The sequence below is a fragment of the Pocillopora damicornis genome, chromosome 6, assembly GCF_964200805.1.
Source record: "Pocillopora damicornis chromosome 6, jaPocDami1.2, whole genome shotgun sequence".
NCBI lineage: Eukaryota > Metazoa > Cnidaria > Anthozoa > Scleractinia > Pocilloporidae > Pocillopora > Pocillopora damicornis.
This window is the reverse complement of record NC_142675.1, coordinates 20,004,155-20,020,635: the sequence shown is the minus strand read 5'-3', so window position 1 is coordinate 20,020,635 and position 16,481 is coordinate 20,004,155. Positions and strand designations below refer to the sequence as shown.

The window sequence follows — 16,481 nt, the reverse complement described above, 5'->3', positions numbered from 1 at the left end:
TCATTGGATCAAGAGAATAAAGACAGGAAATTAAGAAAATTTAAAATTTAAAATTTGCCGGCGTCTTTGATCGAATTTTCAGCACAGTTTATTATTTTCAAAGGGTTGGGTTACTTTTTGAAATTCAGTCTGCTTTAGCGACAAAATTTCTTATATGTTAATAAATAACGGAAATAAAAACACTTTATTTTCCGAAACATACATCCCATGAACCCTTTAACTCCTATGAGTGACCAAGACAGAATTTCTCTTTGCAATATCAATACAACATCAAGCAGATTAGTGGTGGTGATACTTAACAATTATTCGCCGAAGGCATTGTGAGTGCCGTTGAATATATTAAGGAATTTGGTTCTACAGTCATATTTCTTCTGGAATTCTGTAAAGGAGCGAGGCTGCCACTTTTGATAAGAAGGTCTTAAATATGAATGATTACTTTGGAAAACCATTCCCGTAAAAAGAAGGGTTTCCCTCCTATTAAAACATCTTTATTGTTAAAAGGATTGTTTTCTATCGCTGTGCATAATTAAAAATAAATATAATGTCAGGGAAAAACATTAGGATAGCCTTGTAGAAGACTAGTAATTTTGAGAACTAAGTTTTAAGTTTTCTAAAGAAAAAATGTGGTATAGATTTCTCGTTGCGAATGTCGGGCTTTAGGAGTCTTGGAATCTTGGCAAGTCTTATACTCTGGATCTTTAGACCGACATCGATCGTGCGAATTCCCCCTTAAACGTAATCTTGATGTATACTTTCTATCTCAATTTTGTCCCTTTTGTTGTTCCGGCGGAATTTGTTTGATTTCTTTAAGGACGTTGCTCAAGTGACTTAATGATCAACTGAAAGCTTTTCCAAACAGTGAATGTCGGTGATAATATTCAATAGTCCGCCGAAGTTTTGAAACCCAAATATTCATTATTCACATCTTATTTATACTTGTCATTCACTCGGTGAACTAAAAAGCGAGTGAGGCGAGCCTTATGTGTAGCTGTTTTTGTTCAAAGATATTGCCAAGACATGGGAGAAAGGTAACCAGGATTGTTATGCGTCACTAAGGTGAAGGCTGGTTTGTTAAGCAAAACTTGAATCGTATTTTTTAGGACAACTTTCAAAGGTTTAAGTTACTCTCTGGAATCTGAACTTGCCTTAGCGTTATTTTAAATAGCAAATATAAAATAACATCGCTTCTTAAACCTTCTCCCCCCCCCCCCCTAAAATTAGCATCTCTCAGTCAAAGAAAACGATTTTTGATCAGAAATCAGTCTTTATTACGTTAACAATTGCAATGAATACAGAAAAATCTTTACACGTCCCTTCTTCTAACTACTTGCTTTGTTTGGTGTAAATGCCTGAAATAGGAAACAGAAAAAAGTTTTTTAAATAGGCTACCTAAATTTTTTGAGATTCAAGTTCGTCCGTGGAATCCTTGTAAGTCTTCATTCTCCCTGAGCACCCTCTTTTAACATTTTAATTTCCAATGCCTTTTTTATGTTTTCCGATTGAAATCTTGCAAAGAATTACTTTGTAATTCACATGTGTAACGAATTATTAAACACCTATCGTTACCTTATGGAGTTAACTCAAAGAGAGAAAACTTAACAGAACTAAATCATTGAATAACAGACAGCACTGCTAATTTCTTTGAGAACCTGAACAACAGTCTATAGCCATTGACGTTTAACTTAGTCACCTGTTTTTTTTTTATTATTATTATTTAAGCTGGGAAAAGGCAACTTTTAAGTGACAAGCGTAACTATTCTTCGCGGTTACACTTACCTTATGCCAGCAGTCTCCTGGGTGCCAAATCTTCACGCCCTCCATCGATCCCTGTTCATAAATATTGCGTCAAAGTTTGTGCCAACTCTTTTCTGTTTCACTAAGAGAGAACAGTCGTATCAAAGCTTTACCTATTGGTTTGAATTTGCCACCTGGTAGAACAAACGCAGGATATTTAGCTTTTCTGTGTTATGAAGTGGCTTTAATCTTAGCTTTTTTCAGACTGACAGGCGCAGATCGGCAACAGGATGATAAAATGAATTACAACTTGGGGTTTGGGTGTAATAGTGAGTGTGAGACCTTACTGGCTCAGTTTCACTCTGAAGGCAGTTGATTTTCACAGAGCGAAAGAAAAGCGGCCTTATAATTAGAGGAAACTGAGTGACTTCCAAGTTAGTCGTTTTCACATTCTGATGAATGTTCAAAGTTGCCGAGCAAACAATTCATTACGTACTCGATCAAACTTTCCTTACATTTTTTGATGGATTCTCTTCTTTCGGTCGGAATGTTGGCAGCTGAAAATAAGCAGGTAATAATTCATAAAGCTCAGCTTTGCAATAATAAGCCATGACTTACAGATGAAAGTTGATAGCAAAATCTGATGACATAAACCAGCAAAATTATCGATTGCCTGACCAGAGCTCTGCAAATTCGTCTGAAACGTTTCTGCGAGTCACTCACCTATATGCCTGACATATAGTATTAACATTTAATCGTACAACTGATTCTGGACATCGAGTGACTCGTATTTATCTTAGTGATTTTTTGGCCTCTTAATTTTAAACCCTGTCTCCTTCTCAGTCGTTCTTGGGATGTCATGCAAAGTTCCCATCGAGCTCCAATTATTTTACACCCCAGGCCTCCCACTCTTTCTCGCGGCTCCGCACCCCCACGCCATTAAGCGCATAACAAACCATCTGCTGAGCAGGCTTTCTGATTTCAATTTTTAGTGATTAGACTACTTGCTATAAAAGTGAGATAAGGATTTGACAAAAGGCAAACAGACCCCCTTGCAAGGTGGTGTAAACAAGGGAAAGTTCTGTTTTGGTTCAATAAAAATTCTCAAATGCGCTCATTATAATTTAATTGCCTTAAATAATGGAATATACATTAAATTAAGAAAATAACAAATGCTATAAGAGGGTAGTGGAGTAACGGCTTTCACGGCTAACAGTTAAAATTCTAGCCAATTTACGGCTAACAGTTAACATCTCTACATTGTTGTCACCAAACCTTTAAAATGTCTGTTGGATACTCTTCCCATTAGAGTTGGTTCGGCCTGAATGAAGGCAGCTGAAAACAATCGCATAAGAATTTAGCATGTTCAGCCTCGTCATGGTCTTTCACTCTCCTTATCAACTTCTATACATTTCCTCGCTTGTAGCTTAACAGAATTTACTGTTTTATCAAGAAGATACCCTCAAGCAGACAAGTTTGCCTATGCTTTCCACCTGCTTGCTAGACATTTTATTCAAACTGCAAGGAGAAATTCACAATCCATCAATTCTGGGAGTTAAAGTGTTGGAAAATTCATTACCTGTTACAAAGTATTCCAGGGCACTCATAGCCACGATACAGAACAATAAAACTGAAGGCATCTTCATGTTTATCTTGCTTCGGCTGTTTGAAAACCAAATAGAAAACAGGAATAAATAATACGACCATACAGGGGGGCGGGGGGATGGGGTTTGAGTGACGTCACTGACAAACACATCGTTTAAACAGATGTACCAAGGTGCCAAAAAGTATCGTGTGGAACAATGCAGTCAGACGATATAATTGATGTCAGGAATGGAAGATAAACTTGTTCTAAATTAGGGGCCAGTTTTAACAAAGTCTTCACTTTGATGTCTGTTTTTTTTTTTTTTAAATATCAATTTGGCCAAACTTTGCGCCCTTCAAAACAAAGCTTTAACTTTCAATATCAAGCCTGACTGACAAAAAAATTTTGGATGAATGAAGCAACTTACTATGCACACCTTGATACAAGATTCTGCAGGCTCTTCGAATTCTTCGATGTAGCTCGGACGAGAATTAGTAGCTCATGGTCGAACAAGGAAGCCTCAAGCCGATCTACGTGATTCAAGCGAAAAATACAGTTTCCTATTTTTAAAAAGCGCTCGAGGCGAGGCATAAGAATCAAATTTATACATCTGAATCACTTTCACAGTTAAGTAACTATGAAGGGCCATTAGACAATATTTTTTTAATGAAAACCTTGACGCTGACGTAAATGAAGAATTTAGTAAATCTCAGGGTATATTTATTCAACATATCTCAATACAGATAACTGAAAAAGGTCCAACCTGATATGTAACCAACAGCAATCCTCTTTGCCGATGTAAAAAATTGTCTTCAGGACACAAATGAATTTAGACGTGTGCTTAGGAGTTTAGTAGATTTTCGATCCTATGGTGTTGATGAACACCAGAAATCTTACCGTTTCGAAAAAAGAAGAGATTAAAAGATATCCTCCAAGCGCCCGAGGATTGAACTATTGGATCAATGTCCGTATCTGAACAACTACAACCAACCCTTCCCCTAACCCTACCCTGTTATCGGTTGACCATGTTGTAGGGTTAGGGAAGGGGTAGATGTGCAGTTGCTCAGATACTGACCTAGATCCCAACTATTCACATATTAAAATGTGAAGTTAGCGGTGTTGTCATGATGACAAGCTCACGAACATGTCACTTTTATTTTTTGCCCACGGTTTTTGTTTTCCTGTTTTTTTTATTAAGCAATATCTACTGCTTATGTTGACTTCAACTTCTTTTTACAAAAAAACAAATTTTTAAGGACCGGCACGTACTAGTTTCTCTATTTACATCGAGCTCAAAATAACTTTCGAATTCTTGAGAACAGAGTTTTGTGGTGAGGTGAAATTCTTGCTATTTTGCTGATTCACCCAGTTTTACAATACTGTCGTAGTTTATTGTTCTGTTGAACTACACGTACTTTCAATTTCCAGTGTTACGTAAGATTTTCCGTACGTAAAACGTGTCAAAAGAAACGTGCGTAAGCGATTACCATTGCCTCGAGAAAACCAATACTACGCGTTTTGTTGTTACGTGCGAGAAAACGCAGGCCCATACGTGGAGGATGACTGCAATTGCGACGTGCGCTAAATGCACGTAAACTTCTTAAATATTACGCGGAAGTGGGAATATGGCAACGCTTAGTCAACGGATGAGATAACTCACGTAAACATTCATTTCAACGTGCGTAGTTTTCTTTTTTAACGCACGATCACGTACGTGGACAAAAGCTCGACAATGGATATCCAGTTTTAGTACAGGTGGGTATGTTTAGAGAGAGAGCACTAGTAATAATTGAGATTCAAAGGCAATTATAATACAGCTAGTAAATTTGTCTACTCAAATTCTATTGCGTGAGCGTGCTTCATATTCCTATTGTGCACGCTCATGATGTCAGCAAACAAATCCCTAGAGGAAAAAATTTTCCATGTGGTTGAAAATGTTATAAAACAATTGGTTCATACGTCAGCTGTGCGTTCATCGAGATATGAAGTACGCGGGAAGTTTGGAGAGCACGAAAGATGCGTAAGAGTAGAGCAACTCTACCTTCTTGAACCAATTGTTAACTTGCTCTTAATTGTTCCGGTGACTGTGAAACGTTTCGATGATTATCAAGAAACATTTGAAATGTTAACCCCGATTACGCCAGACCTAGTGCTAGAATATGAGTTTTTAGTTTTGCCAAAAGAAAATGTGAGAAGTGTGTTTGCTGAATGTACGAAGGATTTTTAAGCTTTATGTCTGTCTTACGAATGTTAATGATGGCACGCTTGTACAAATGTAAGTCGACTACTTTACTACATTTTCGTTTTATTTCCAATCGAATTTGTGTTTTAAAAATACCGAATTGTAATTTTCTGTTCTCACAGCTTCAGATTGCTGTAATTCTACTGTTTCCATTAAATACTGAAGTCATTCTTTAAAGCTATCTGAAATGGTTACTATAAATGCCTGCGCATAGAAAATATAGAAACGTTTTTTAGGGATAAAAATTTGCTAAAATTTTAGATTTAATTTTGTCATTTGCAAGGCCGAATAAATCTTCACCATCCCTAAGCGTTCTCGTTTCTTTTGGATTCTTCGAGCTTTTTTTCACAAACCATAACCATAAAGCTCCATTTTCGATTTACTCCCAATTAACAAATTGTTGAACACTTAACAAAATACTTCACTAAAATAACAGTTAAACACGAGTGGGTTAAACCACTAACAATTACACTGAACTTAACATTAACACCAGGATGCACCTAATCGAGAATCCCTCAAAGTTGTGGTGAGTCGCCAGTTGTGCTGATAAGGAAAACGCAATTTTCTAATTACCAAGTTTGCAAGTGTTCGGGGCTTATCTTACCTTATGCCACCAGTCTCCTATGTGCTGGATCTTCAAGCTCTTTGATCTTCCTGTCAGTTACCAATTTTCTACGTGCCGGATCTTCAAGCTTTTTAATCTCCCTGTCAGTCACCAGTCTCCTACGTGCCGGATCTTCAAGCTCATCAATCTTCTTTTCAGTCACCAGTCTCCTACGTGCCGGATCTTCAAGCTTATCAATCCTGAATGAAGACTACTGAAAACGAGCAGAATTGCACAGATCATTCGATCTCTCTTCAAAAAAAAAATTCGTAGCCCCTTAACTCCTAAGATCTGACTCTCAATTGCTAGCATTGAACATAAGAATAGATCATTATTTACGATATGGCACATCTCGGAGTGTGACAGGAGCTTCATTAAAAAACAGAACAGCAAGACCATTTCTGCAATAAAAGTATATAAAGAAATGGACCTACGAATTAAACAATAGGTCTGAACTGCCTACGTCAGTCATGTACAAACTGAAATGAATGTTTTATTAAATACAATTGCATGCTTGCAGCTGAACTGCACTCTCGGTCTATTTGGAAGGTAATAAACTATGCTGAGTGAATCGATTTCAATGGTTGTATAGGTATACAAAAGTGTAGAAGTTTCAAGGAATTGTTTGGATAAACTATGTAACTATTAGACTATAAGTTCCAAGTTTTATGAGCAAATCGATGCATCTCGTTAGCCTGACCCTGGGCGGTTAGTTTGTAGGTTATTTAAGGAGCAAATAGAAATTGACGAACACTCTAGAGGGTCAATAAAGATAAAAGTCCTTATTTGGGAATTTGCCGAGCTGTGTTACTAGTTTTATTTGTCTTTTGGACAATATGGATACTATTAACTCTTTTATATCTCGTTGGTCATCCTTAGCTCTTTCCGGTGCTTTCTTTCGCCGGCCGGTCTATTACTTTGGTCTTTTAAAGAACAATTTGGCTATTTTCGTCACCTGCTTTACAGATAATTTCTTTATATATTGTTGAGAAAAGTTACAAGTCAATCAGTGTTAGGGGGATTGAGGAATTCTTTTTATCTGCAACAAAGCATTCCACCACGCACATAGCCACTAAATAAGACACCAACACTGTGGGTGTCTTCATGCTTGTATTGCTCTCGTTGTTTTAAATATCAAGAGGAAAACAGGCAAAGTTACCAGACCCTGCAGAATATAATGATCAGTGACTCTACATACACATCGATTACAAGAAAAAGGCAATACTAGAATTAAGTTATGGCTTAATTGATCTCTGAATAGCTTAACGTGGATTTTTTTTTTGAGGTGCTTGTCACACTTTAAGGAAAAAGAGTCTTTAGTAAGCTTCCAAATACTAATAGCGGCAGCTACGAGTGCAAAAACCCGATCATATCGGGGCGTGAGGTAGCATCTATCAATATCACTTCATTTTGCGATTGTCCGCGATCGTTTTCGCGTGGGAACATTTTTATCAAAGCAACTTCCCTACTCCGTGAGCAAAAACAAGCCGTACAAGCAAAAAAAAGTTACGAAAGAAAGGAAGAAGATAAACAAATAAAATGGAATCGAAAGATAATACAAAAATGAAGAGGCAACTTACATGTTGTACCTTGTACAACTTGTCAAAATCCTCTCCAGTTCTTCGGGGCAACTCAAACGAAATGGAATAATTCCTGATCGACGAAAAGTAAAGCAGCCTTTTTATGTGAAATATGTTCACAATAAAGTTACCTTAGCTCTTGCCTCGATCGTGTCGCATGATGACGAAACCACTTCCCTAATTGTTATGCAGTACGGGAAAAAAGCTAAAAATTCCTAAAGCTAATCAACGAAAAATAAAATCAATACTGATCCTCATAGAGAGGAAGTGACGACAATTTAAGTCTCACATAGGAAAGATCTGCGAGTAAAAATTGTCGTTCGTTCAAAATTTTTCTATCTCCTTTTCAATATTGGATGAATATTTTAGCCTGGAGTGCATGATTTGTTCTCTCTTTGTTGCCGGCCTCTTTGTATTGAACATTGCGACATACCCATTAAACCGCAGAATTCAGTCGCCGGCTCAATCAAAGATGGAAGAGTGTTCGTGTTGCCAGTAGATTTGTGTTTCTGGCTGGAATTTCAAAGCTGGTTGTGCATGTAAGGAATATTTTGGTTTGCCAGGGTAAAATAACCCAATAAGAAAATAATTTCATAATTTTTGTAAAATAAATGCGTGCTTTGACTTAATGATCAGGAAAATAGCCTTATAACCAACAGATGCATCCCGCAGGGATGAGGTTCAAATTTCGGTTTCCAATTCAGCTTCAGAAAATTAGCTATATTTGGCGGCTTATTCGTTTTGAAAAAGTTTTTTTTATCATTACAATATCTGAAAGGGTGACATTACAAACAATAAATGAATGCGTGACGTGAAGATTTCGTTTTCTAATCCAAAAGGTTGTAAACTCAGATTAGACTGCGTGTGTTCTCAAGTACTCGGTTTAATTATATCTACACGACCATTTTGGATCAAATACAGTTTGACCAAATTTAAAGAGGGAAAAGCGTCGAGTTCGGTATAAAAATTAAATACATGCTGTCGATTGCGGTCGGGTGAACCCTTATTAGGAATTTCTTTACCTTACAAGAATGAAAAAGCCAAGTTACAAAATTAATTCATGACTTTTGAATTAACATGAATCCGTGTGTCAAAATGGCGCTAAAAAGAGCGATATACTGTAACCTCGTCACGAATTAGGTCAAGACATTTTAAAATTGAAACATGACATGACCATTTTTGTTTCAATTCTTTGTTATCTAAATTTGGTTCTGAGTAAATCGAAGTTGTATATAAGCAGGGAAATTGCTGCGGGTACATTATACGGGTTATAATCGGTTGCGTACTGAAGAACCAAGTGGAATTCGTGATTCTAGTACTCTCTGAGGTAAGATTTCCTTCTTTCATGGTCAGCGAGTATTCACCACCTTCCTAATGAGCGTTTTTTTCATAATTGTTGTTTAGAAGAATGAAGTGTTTTTTCTTTACTCATAAAGTGTGAGTTACTTGAAATGAATTACAAGGGTACTATCTGATGAAAAAGGCTGTGGCATGGCACATTTGACAGTCCAAATTTTACTTTGAAGATTGCATATATAAGAAGATCTTAATACCCTCAGCGAGGTAAATAATTATTACCGTTCGTGGACTTACAAATAATATGTGTCTTTACGTACGTTAAGTTTGTTGTGTTTTACAGCAATTAAAGGAAAGTGCCTCTTGATCCCGTGGCAATGCTGGCAGTTAAAGATATTGCGTCCTTTTCAATCATCTTTGTGCTACTAGTGGGTGCATTTTCCAGTAAAGCCTCTCATCTCGGTATGTGAAGCACAAGCTAAAAATATTTTATAAGTTTAGGATCATAAATGTGTATAGATTCTATTTCCTCGTTTTACTAGAGAGGGAAACCTGTAGAGGTAAAATTTTTTATCAAAATCTTACTAGGAAGCCTAAGAGAGTTCTGATATGATTTTTATGCATGAGAAGATTTCACTTTTAGACTGAAATGATATCTCAATGAAGTCATGTTGATTTTAAGGCTCAAGTTACACCTGGTCTCCATAGAATTATAATGTTGCGTGTCTCTCGCAACTGTCATAAATGTCCTGGTTTCTTAGACAGCAGCAGTTGATTTTTCGATAGGATTTATAAATAGGATTTTTCAATAGGATAATTACTCATTAACATAGATCATTATAGGGCCATTGTGCAGTGTTTTCTGACACTGAAACTAATGAGATCCGTAGAATATGACTCAGAGGGGAGGGAATAGGAGATTGCACCCGGAGTTGACCCGGAACAATGGGCTATTTCTTGATACATAATTATGGACAATCTACGTTTAAAACACTGATTGAAATTTTCCTCCCGGTGCTTTCATTGCCACAACATCGGTTAACCTTTCTTTTCCTTTGAGAAACTGAGGGAGACGCTGGGCCCATCAGGCAAAGAAAGACTTGGTCGCCACGGTCAGCACCATATTTCGTTAGGAACAAACGTCCAGAGGGTCTCCCTAATACTCATCGGGGACAGGAAATTCAGCAATTACTTCCTGAGGAACCTCAAGGAACTCCGCCTTACTTCGTCTCGCTGTTTGATCCGGAGAGAAACATCCCCTTCTACTCTGCCTACAAAGTGACTCCACAACAGGCGCCTTTCATTGGAAAACTCCACAGGAAAGATGCGAAAGGGTGGTGGAGGAATCCTCCTGGTAATCCTTTTATGTCTGTATTTTAATTTTGGATCACCATTTTTTTCAAGAAGGCGCTACTGAGAAAAGTCGAACCTGTGATCCTTTGGTATCTATGTAAAAGGTTTTGCAGCAGTAATTTTGGGTGAGACTTGAGTAAATTTTTTTCTGATCAGACGCTTTTCTCTCTTCTTAGGTGTTCCTGGCTTATATGGCGCGTACAGGAAACTGACCCGACGAGAGCCTCTTAGCAAGGGCCACATGAATCCCGCAGCCATAAATACATTCGATATAAACAGTTTAGAGGCAACATTCACCCTCACCAATGCGGTGCCACAATATATTGCATCTAACAGTGGACCTTGGGAGATTTTCGAAGCGAACATTCGTCGCTACGCTAAGGAGACCTGTGGAAGTCGTGCTCGCAATGGAACTTTGTATCTATTGACCGGAACCTCCGAATATGACATGGAAGGAATCATTGCGGACAATGGGAACGTCAACGTATTCCATTCTGAAGTCTTCGTTGACGATGTAAAACTTGCGATCCCCCGTGCACTCTGGACTGCAGGGTGCTGTGTGTGGAGGGATTCCAACCATACAAAAGACAACCGAGCAGAGTCCTTTGCAGTCATGACCAACAATGCGAAGGATTCCAACTGCCTAAACCAGACTGAAATGAGTGTTTCGCAAGTGGAGAAACACCTTACTCCACGAGGTTGGCCATTGGTGAATCTATTCCCTGGGGAGGAAAGTTGCCGACACACCGAGAATGATGTTAGGCTGTAATAATCCGAAACATTAATGGATGTTGTACTCTTTGTTAATGTAATAGCTATTTTGCATTGTGTCTCTGTAATTATGCCATTGCTCCGGGAACGATTCTCTAAATATGATTTACGCAAGTAAGCAAAGAGTATTGTCAGAGAAACTGTTTATTATTCGGTAATTTCATGACCACGTCGTTTACATTTGTCGATATGTTTGAGAGAAACGAGGTCGAGAGAAAAGCGAGTAAGCTAACTGGCAGGTAATCCCGCATTTAAGCTCAGCGTTCAGTGATTAAAAGTTAAGCTCTTTCGGTAATCAATCTTAAACGCAGGTTTCAGAAAGAAGGTGGATTTTTTTAAGTCAAGTTAAAGTAAAAAAAAAAAATTGAAAACTCCGCGACAACATTTTGATTCCGCTTATGTCGACATAAAGTCAGATAATTTAATCATTCATAATGTTCTTGTCAGTAAAGGACTCTTGTGTTTTATATAATAAACAAAATGATATGGAATTTCTCCTCTCGTGTTTAATTCGCTGCGCTCACTCGTGAGTTATTAATTTCTAATTCTCTTCCTGAATATGAACTGGTTAACTCGAAGTATGGTATGCAACTTTGAAAAACCTTAATCCATTATTCATACGCATTTTTGATTTGCATCGGGAGAATTTGTCTCCATCATTATAACCTTTTTCAGTGAGCTCGACCACGAATCTGCATATGAGAAAACGAAACGAAAGATAGTACATCCAGTCGGAGGAATATCTCCTAATATCAGTGAAGTTAGCTCCGATATCAAACCCTTAGAACTAAGGAATGGGCTTTCTGGGGAAGTTCTGAAATGGCGTTGCCTCTGCGGATAATTATGGATATCTCGTGTATAACAGTACAGGAATATCCTAAGGGTTACTTTCCGATGAGACTTTAAGAAGCTTATTGGACGAAAAATTGTGCATTGCCATGAAAATTCTTCCATGAATATTTTTACTGCTTCTGTTTTAAATCTCACTAAAGCCATTTTTCTCGGAAGCATCATTTACTCAGGTCTAAAAAAACCTGGGAAAAAACCTAGAAAAAAGGGGATAAATTGGAAGGGAGAAGGAAATAGCGGCCTTTTGATTTCATAAAATCTAATAATAATAAGTCTTTATTAAGCACTCTAAACAACAAACGTGTTTAGTTACAATGATATGAAATCAGCAAGTATAAAACTAATAAACTAACTAAATTACTAACTGAATAACTAATAAGAGAACAAACATCTATTAATAAAGGTCCTTTTGAAACGTTCAGTTCTGACAAGCGGGAGAATATAATTATGGCGCCTCTTACGTAGCGTATCCATTGTTCGCTCTGGTGGCAAAAGGTCATCTAAAGCTGTTGGAAAATCGCTGTCGGTGATCTTGGCCCACAACTTCTTATCTTTTAGAATAATAATATTTTCAATCGAAAAAAGCTCTTTACAGTAGCCAAGCTTAAAAGCTCTCTTGAACAGCCTGTCTATGCGACTCAGATACTTATGATAATACGCGCAGCCCCATACTTCTACAGCATATGTAAATATAGGTAGAATAAGACTGATAAAGAGAAGATGAAGATGATCCAGCGGCAGTCCATAGAATTTACAAACACGTAAGATGTACAGACGACTACTGGCTTTCGATATAATATTATCAAAATGTAAATCCCAGTTACACGGATCAGATTGAAAAGTTACACCCAACAACTTCAGACATGGTTTACGCTCTATAGAAACCAGAGGAGCAGGTAAGGCCTTAGTGGATTTGCCTCTAAGAAGCATCTCCCACGTTTTCTTGAAGTTTAGTTGCATACGATTAGCAGATGTCCATGCGACGATCGATCGGACCTCCTCAGCTGCTAAATTGCCGTTATTAGCCAGCGATTTTACTGGAATACTTAATGTTAAATCATCAGCATATTTCACAAGTAAATTCTGATTTGGTAGAATGGCCTTAATATCATTGACCATAATAGAAAATAGTATAGGGCCTAAAACTGTTCCCTGAGGGACACCTCTATTGATATTTACATAGTCCGTGACAATGGCATCAACAACAACTCTTTGTTTCCTGTTCTGTAAAAAACTAATAATCCAATTGGTCACGTATGGATTTATATCAAGTGTTTTCAACTTAGAGCAGAGGATATCATGAGGGACCGAATCAAAAGCTTTGCTGAAATCAAAAGAGAAGATTCTAACACAATCAAAACCCGACTCAAGCCATTTCAGCCAAGCATATTGACACTTAATTAAGGCCATTGTCGTATTGTGGCCTTTGCGGTATGCAAACTGGTCGAAGCTAATGAAGTTCTTCATATATTGAGATAATTCTTGTCTGTATACAAGACGTTCAAAAACCCTCATTATTACATTAGTCAGCGAAATAGGCCGCAACTGTGTGCAATTTTTAAAGTTGGGCTCTTTAGGCAAGGGAGTTATGTCGGCCAATTTCCAAAGATCAGGCACAATGTGATTTTCCAAAGAACAGTTGAAAATATGGGTAACAACAGGAGCGAGGTCGTACGCAAACTCTTTCCAAAACCAGTACGGGATTCCATCTGGACCAGAGGCAGTTCTTTTTAATTTCAGTAGACTCCTGGTAACACTGGAGACCGTTAAAACAGGCATCTCGCTTGATTCCGGGATAGTGACAGTGTCAATGGGTTTATAAAGGGGATCAGTGTTAATGGAACAGAAAAAATTATTGATCTCGCTCGGGGAGATAATTGAGCTTACTTGCGAGTTGGTAGACTTCCTTCCTGTCAGGGAATTGACTGTTGACCACCAAGATTTGGATCCTGCACTATGTTTCTCAAAATTCCCTTTAACTGCTCGAACTTGATTATCTCTGATCAACTTGTTGATTTTCTCTTGAAGAGTTTGGATCTCAATCGAAACAGAATTTCCTGACATGTTACTTCGCCGAATCAATTTTCGCCGTTGGTCCAGTAGATGTTTGATTAGAGGAGAAAAGAACGGGGGGTCCCTATTAGACACACGTACTGATATACCCGGAAAACACTCATCAAACATGGACTTAATCTTGGTACAAAAAAGATTAAGTTTTCCATTCACATCTCCGCATTGATAAACATTGTCCCAGTTATGAAACTTCAACAGTTTATCCATATCCAGTTTATGATGATCACGAACATCTCTGAACATCACAGTTTTCCTTTCAGCCTTAAGTGGGATTCTGGGATATACCAGGACCACAGAGTGGTCAGATCGAACTAGTCCTTGAGTGACCGATACTTTCCTCCAAAAATGTGGGACGTTAGTAATCAAAACATCCAAAATTTTGTTCTTTCTTGTCGGTGTATTTACCATCTGGAATAAATTTAGTTGTGTAAGAAAATCATTGTAATCTAGCTGATTGAGGTCACCACAAATTATAAGGTTGCTGTTAGGATTACCAGTCAATAAATGATCACAACTATTTGTTAGATGTTCCAATAAATCATCAGGACAATATGGCGGATCTGGAGGATGATAAACAGCAGCCACATAAAAGCTTGAGTTGGGAGTTGTAATTTTAGCCCACAAACATTCAAAGGCATTATAAAAAGCGCTGTCTAATCGTTCCAACAACCAATCGCTCCTACAGACAATAGCAACACCACCGCCTGACCGGTCAGTTCTATCCTTTCGCAAAATTGAGTAATCCTTCGGACAAACGAGATGAGATGGAAAATTTGGTTTAAGCCATGTCTCGGAAATGATGCAAATATCGCAGTTGTTTGAGTGCAATTCCATATGCAAAGCAGAAGCAGCATCAACTTTCACAAGTGATCTTGCATTAATGACCATACATTTGGGGATTATTCGGGGTAAAGAAGAAGAGTGAGTAGAGATGAAATGCAAATTTGTATCCTTGGGTCGAAGTCGTGCGCGTTTGGTCGTTGATAAAAAACAGTGGTCAGTGACACGAACTGGAATCTTGTGATGTTGTTGACGAGATCCAAATCTAGAATTAACACCAGCTCTACGACCTCTAGCTCTATAAATTCCCAATGACTTTAAGCGATGAATAAGATAATAATCCAGTTTAACCTTAGGACAACAGGAGCGAAGTTGAAATAAATTACGTCGACTGAAAGAAAATCTAGGTCTTGAAGTTTGAAGTGAAGCAGTCGGCATGTAGTTAAAATTTTCCGGACCCGGGTTAATTTCAACATCCACTGCAATAGATAGGTCCTTGATGAAACCTCTTTCGGACAGAGCAGCAACCGTCGAACCATGCTTTGACCATTTGGTGATCGGTAACTTAGTTGAGCGTCTTGCAACAGCAAGGTCTTGACCGCAGCGAGAAGCAGAAAATAGCTTTCGACTGACGCTAAAAGGGCCTTTAAAGGTAGATGGAGGCGAACAGATTGAATTGTGCTTGTCAAGATACTGAACGAACAAGGTAACAAAGCACAAAAGCTTAAAAAAACAACAACGACGACAGTAAGCGGCAGCCATCTTGGCGCACATACATACAATACATCGCGAAATAAAATATCAACATACACGCATTTTCATATGTAAGGCTGCTAGCAGGCGACATATATTAACACGCGCTCTGATTGTATGGCTAACTATGATAACGTTAATTATTAGTATGAGCAATTCAAGTTGATAGTGCTCTTTACGTCCGCAATATTGGCTAGCTCGTTGATAGTTAGCTTAGAAACGTTTACTCCTAAGTTGTCAAAGAGCAACAAAATGGCTTCCCCTCTCGTAACCGTTGACCAAGATACAATCACTTGAATAAACGAGGCGGCTGTTGTAAAAACAAGTTGCTGTGATTTGTTGTTTTTCAACATCTCTGATTGGTGCATTTTGATCCTTGCTGATCAGTGATTTGCTCCCTCGGCGGTCCGCTGTCGCATGGCTCTCCTGTTGTTGTGTTTTTTGATCGTGGGCATCCACGCTTCTGGAATTTCTATTCCACTATCCCTGTTGATGTTGTTAGGGTGAAGTCTTATATGAATTGCCTCTTTGACTCTGCGCGTGTAGTAATGAGGGTCACGATCAATAAACTTTACCTCGTTCCAGAGTGGCTTGTGTCCGGTGTTGTGGGCATGCTCTGAAACGGCGGAGGTGCCGGTACGGGCGAGTCGAATGTCTCGATCATGCTCCTTAATTCTGTCTTGCATAGGTCTTGCCACATTCACAGGGAATCCTGTAAACTACGCCATCTTGTTTAGCCGGGTCGACAGCGTCTTTTGGTCGTACTAACTGAGATCTTAGCGTAGTCTCCGACTTGAAAACAGCGCGTACGCCTTGTTGTTGTAGGCATCGGCGAAGTTGTCCGGAAAGACCTTTGACATA

General features: G+C 38.3%; 1 protein-coding gene and 1 long non-coding RNA gene across 4 annotated transcripts; one reads left to right on the top strand and one right to left on the bottom strand.

Annotated features, from left to right (window-relative positions):
* Positions 1–1,244: 1,244 nt before the first annotated feature.
* On the bottom strand, positions 1,245–4,327 carry LOC149044344 (uncharacterized). The gene is made up of 7 exons (XR_016187465.1): positions 4,217–4,327; positions 3,747–3,849; positions 3,314–3,396; positions 3,010–3,069; positions 2,250–2,291; positions 1,777–1,928; positions 1,245–1,349 (listed from the first exon to the last, which is right to left on the bottom strand). It is a non-coding gene; the product is annotated as an uncharacterized LOC149044344 (long non-coding RNA).
* Positions 4,328–4,780: 453 nt separating this feature from the next.
* LOC113675343 (uncharacterized) lies at positions 4,781–11,656 on the top strand. 3 transcript variants are annotated; one of them, XM_027191907.2, is made up of 4 exons: positions 4,781–5,074; positions 9,385–9,503; positions 10,102–10,395; positions 10,571–11,656. In XM_027191907.2, exons 2-4 carry the CDS (start codon positions 9,419–9,421, stop codon positions 11,161–11,163), a joined length of 972 nt encoding a protein of 323 aa, XP_027047708.2. In that variant the 5' UTR covers positions 4,781–5,074; positions 9,385–9,418; the 3' UTR covers positions 11,164–11,656. The 3 variants fall into 3 exon arrangements, with proteins under 3 accessions (XP_027047708.2, XP_027047709.2, XP_027047707.2); XM_027191908.2 differs by lacking the exon at positions 4,781–5,074 and adding an exon at positions 5,497–5,594; XM_027191906.2 differs by lacking the exon at positions 4,781–5,074 and adding an exon at positions 8,892–9,072.
* Positions 11,657–16,481: the final 4,825 nt, after the last annotated feature.

Coding starts and splice junctions, on each gene's coding strand:
- LOC113675343 (XM_027191907.2), top strand. CDS start 9,419: ATGCTGGCAGTTAAAGATATTGCGTCCTTTTCAATCATCTTTGTGCTA. Junction 9,504..10,101: donor CAGTAAAGCCTCTCATCTCG/GTATGTGAAGCA, acceptor TTTTCCTTTGAG/AAACTGAGGGAGACGCTGGG. Junction 10,396..10,570: donor GTGGTGGAGGAATCCTCCTG/GTAATCCTTTTA, acceptor CTCTCTTCTTAG/GTGTTCCTGGCTTATATGGC.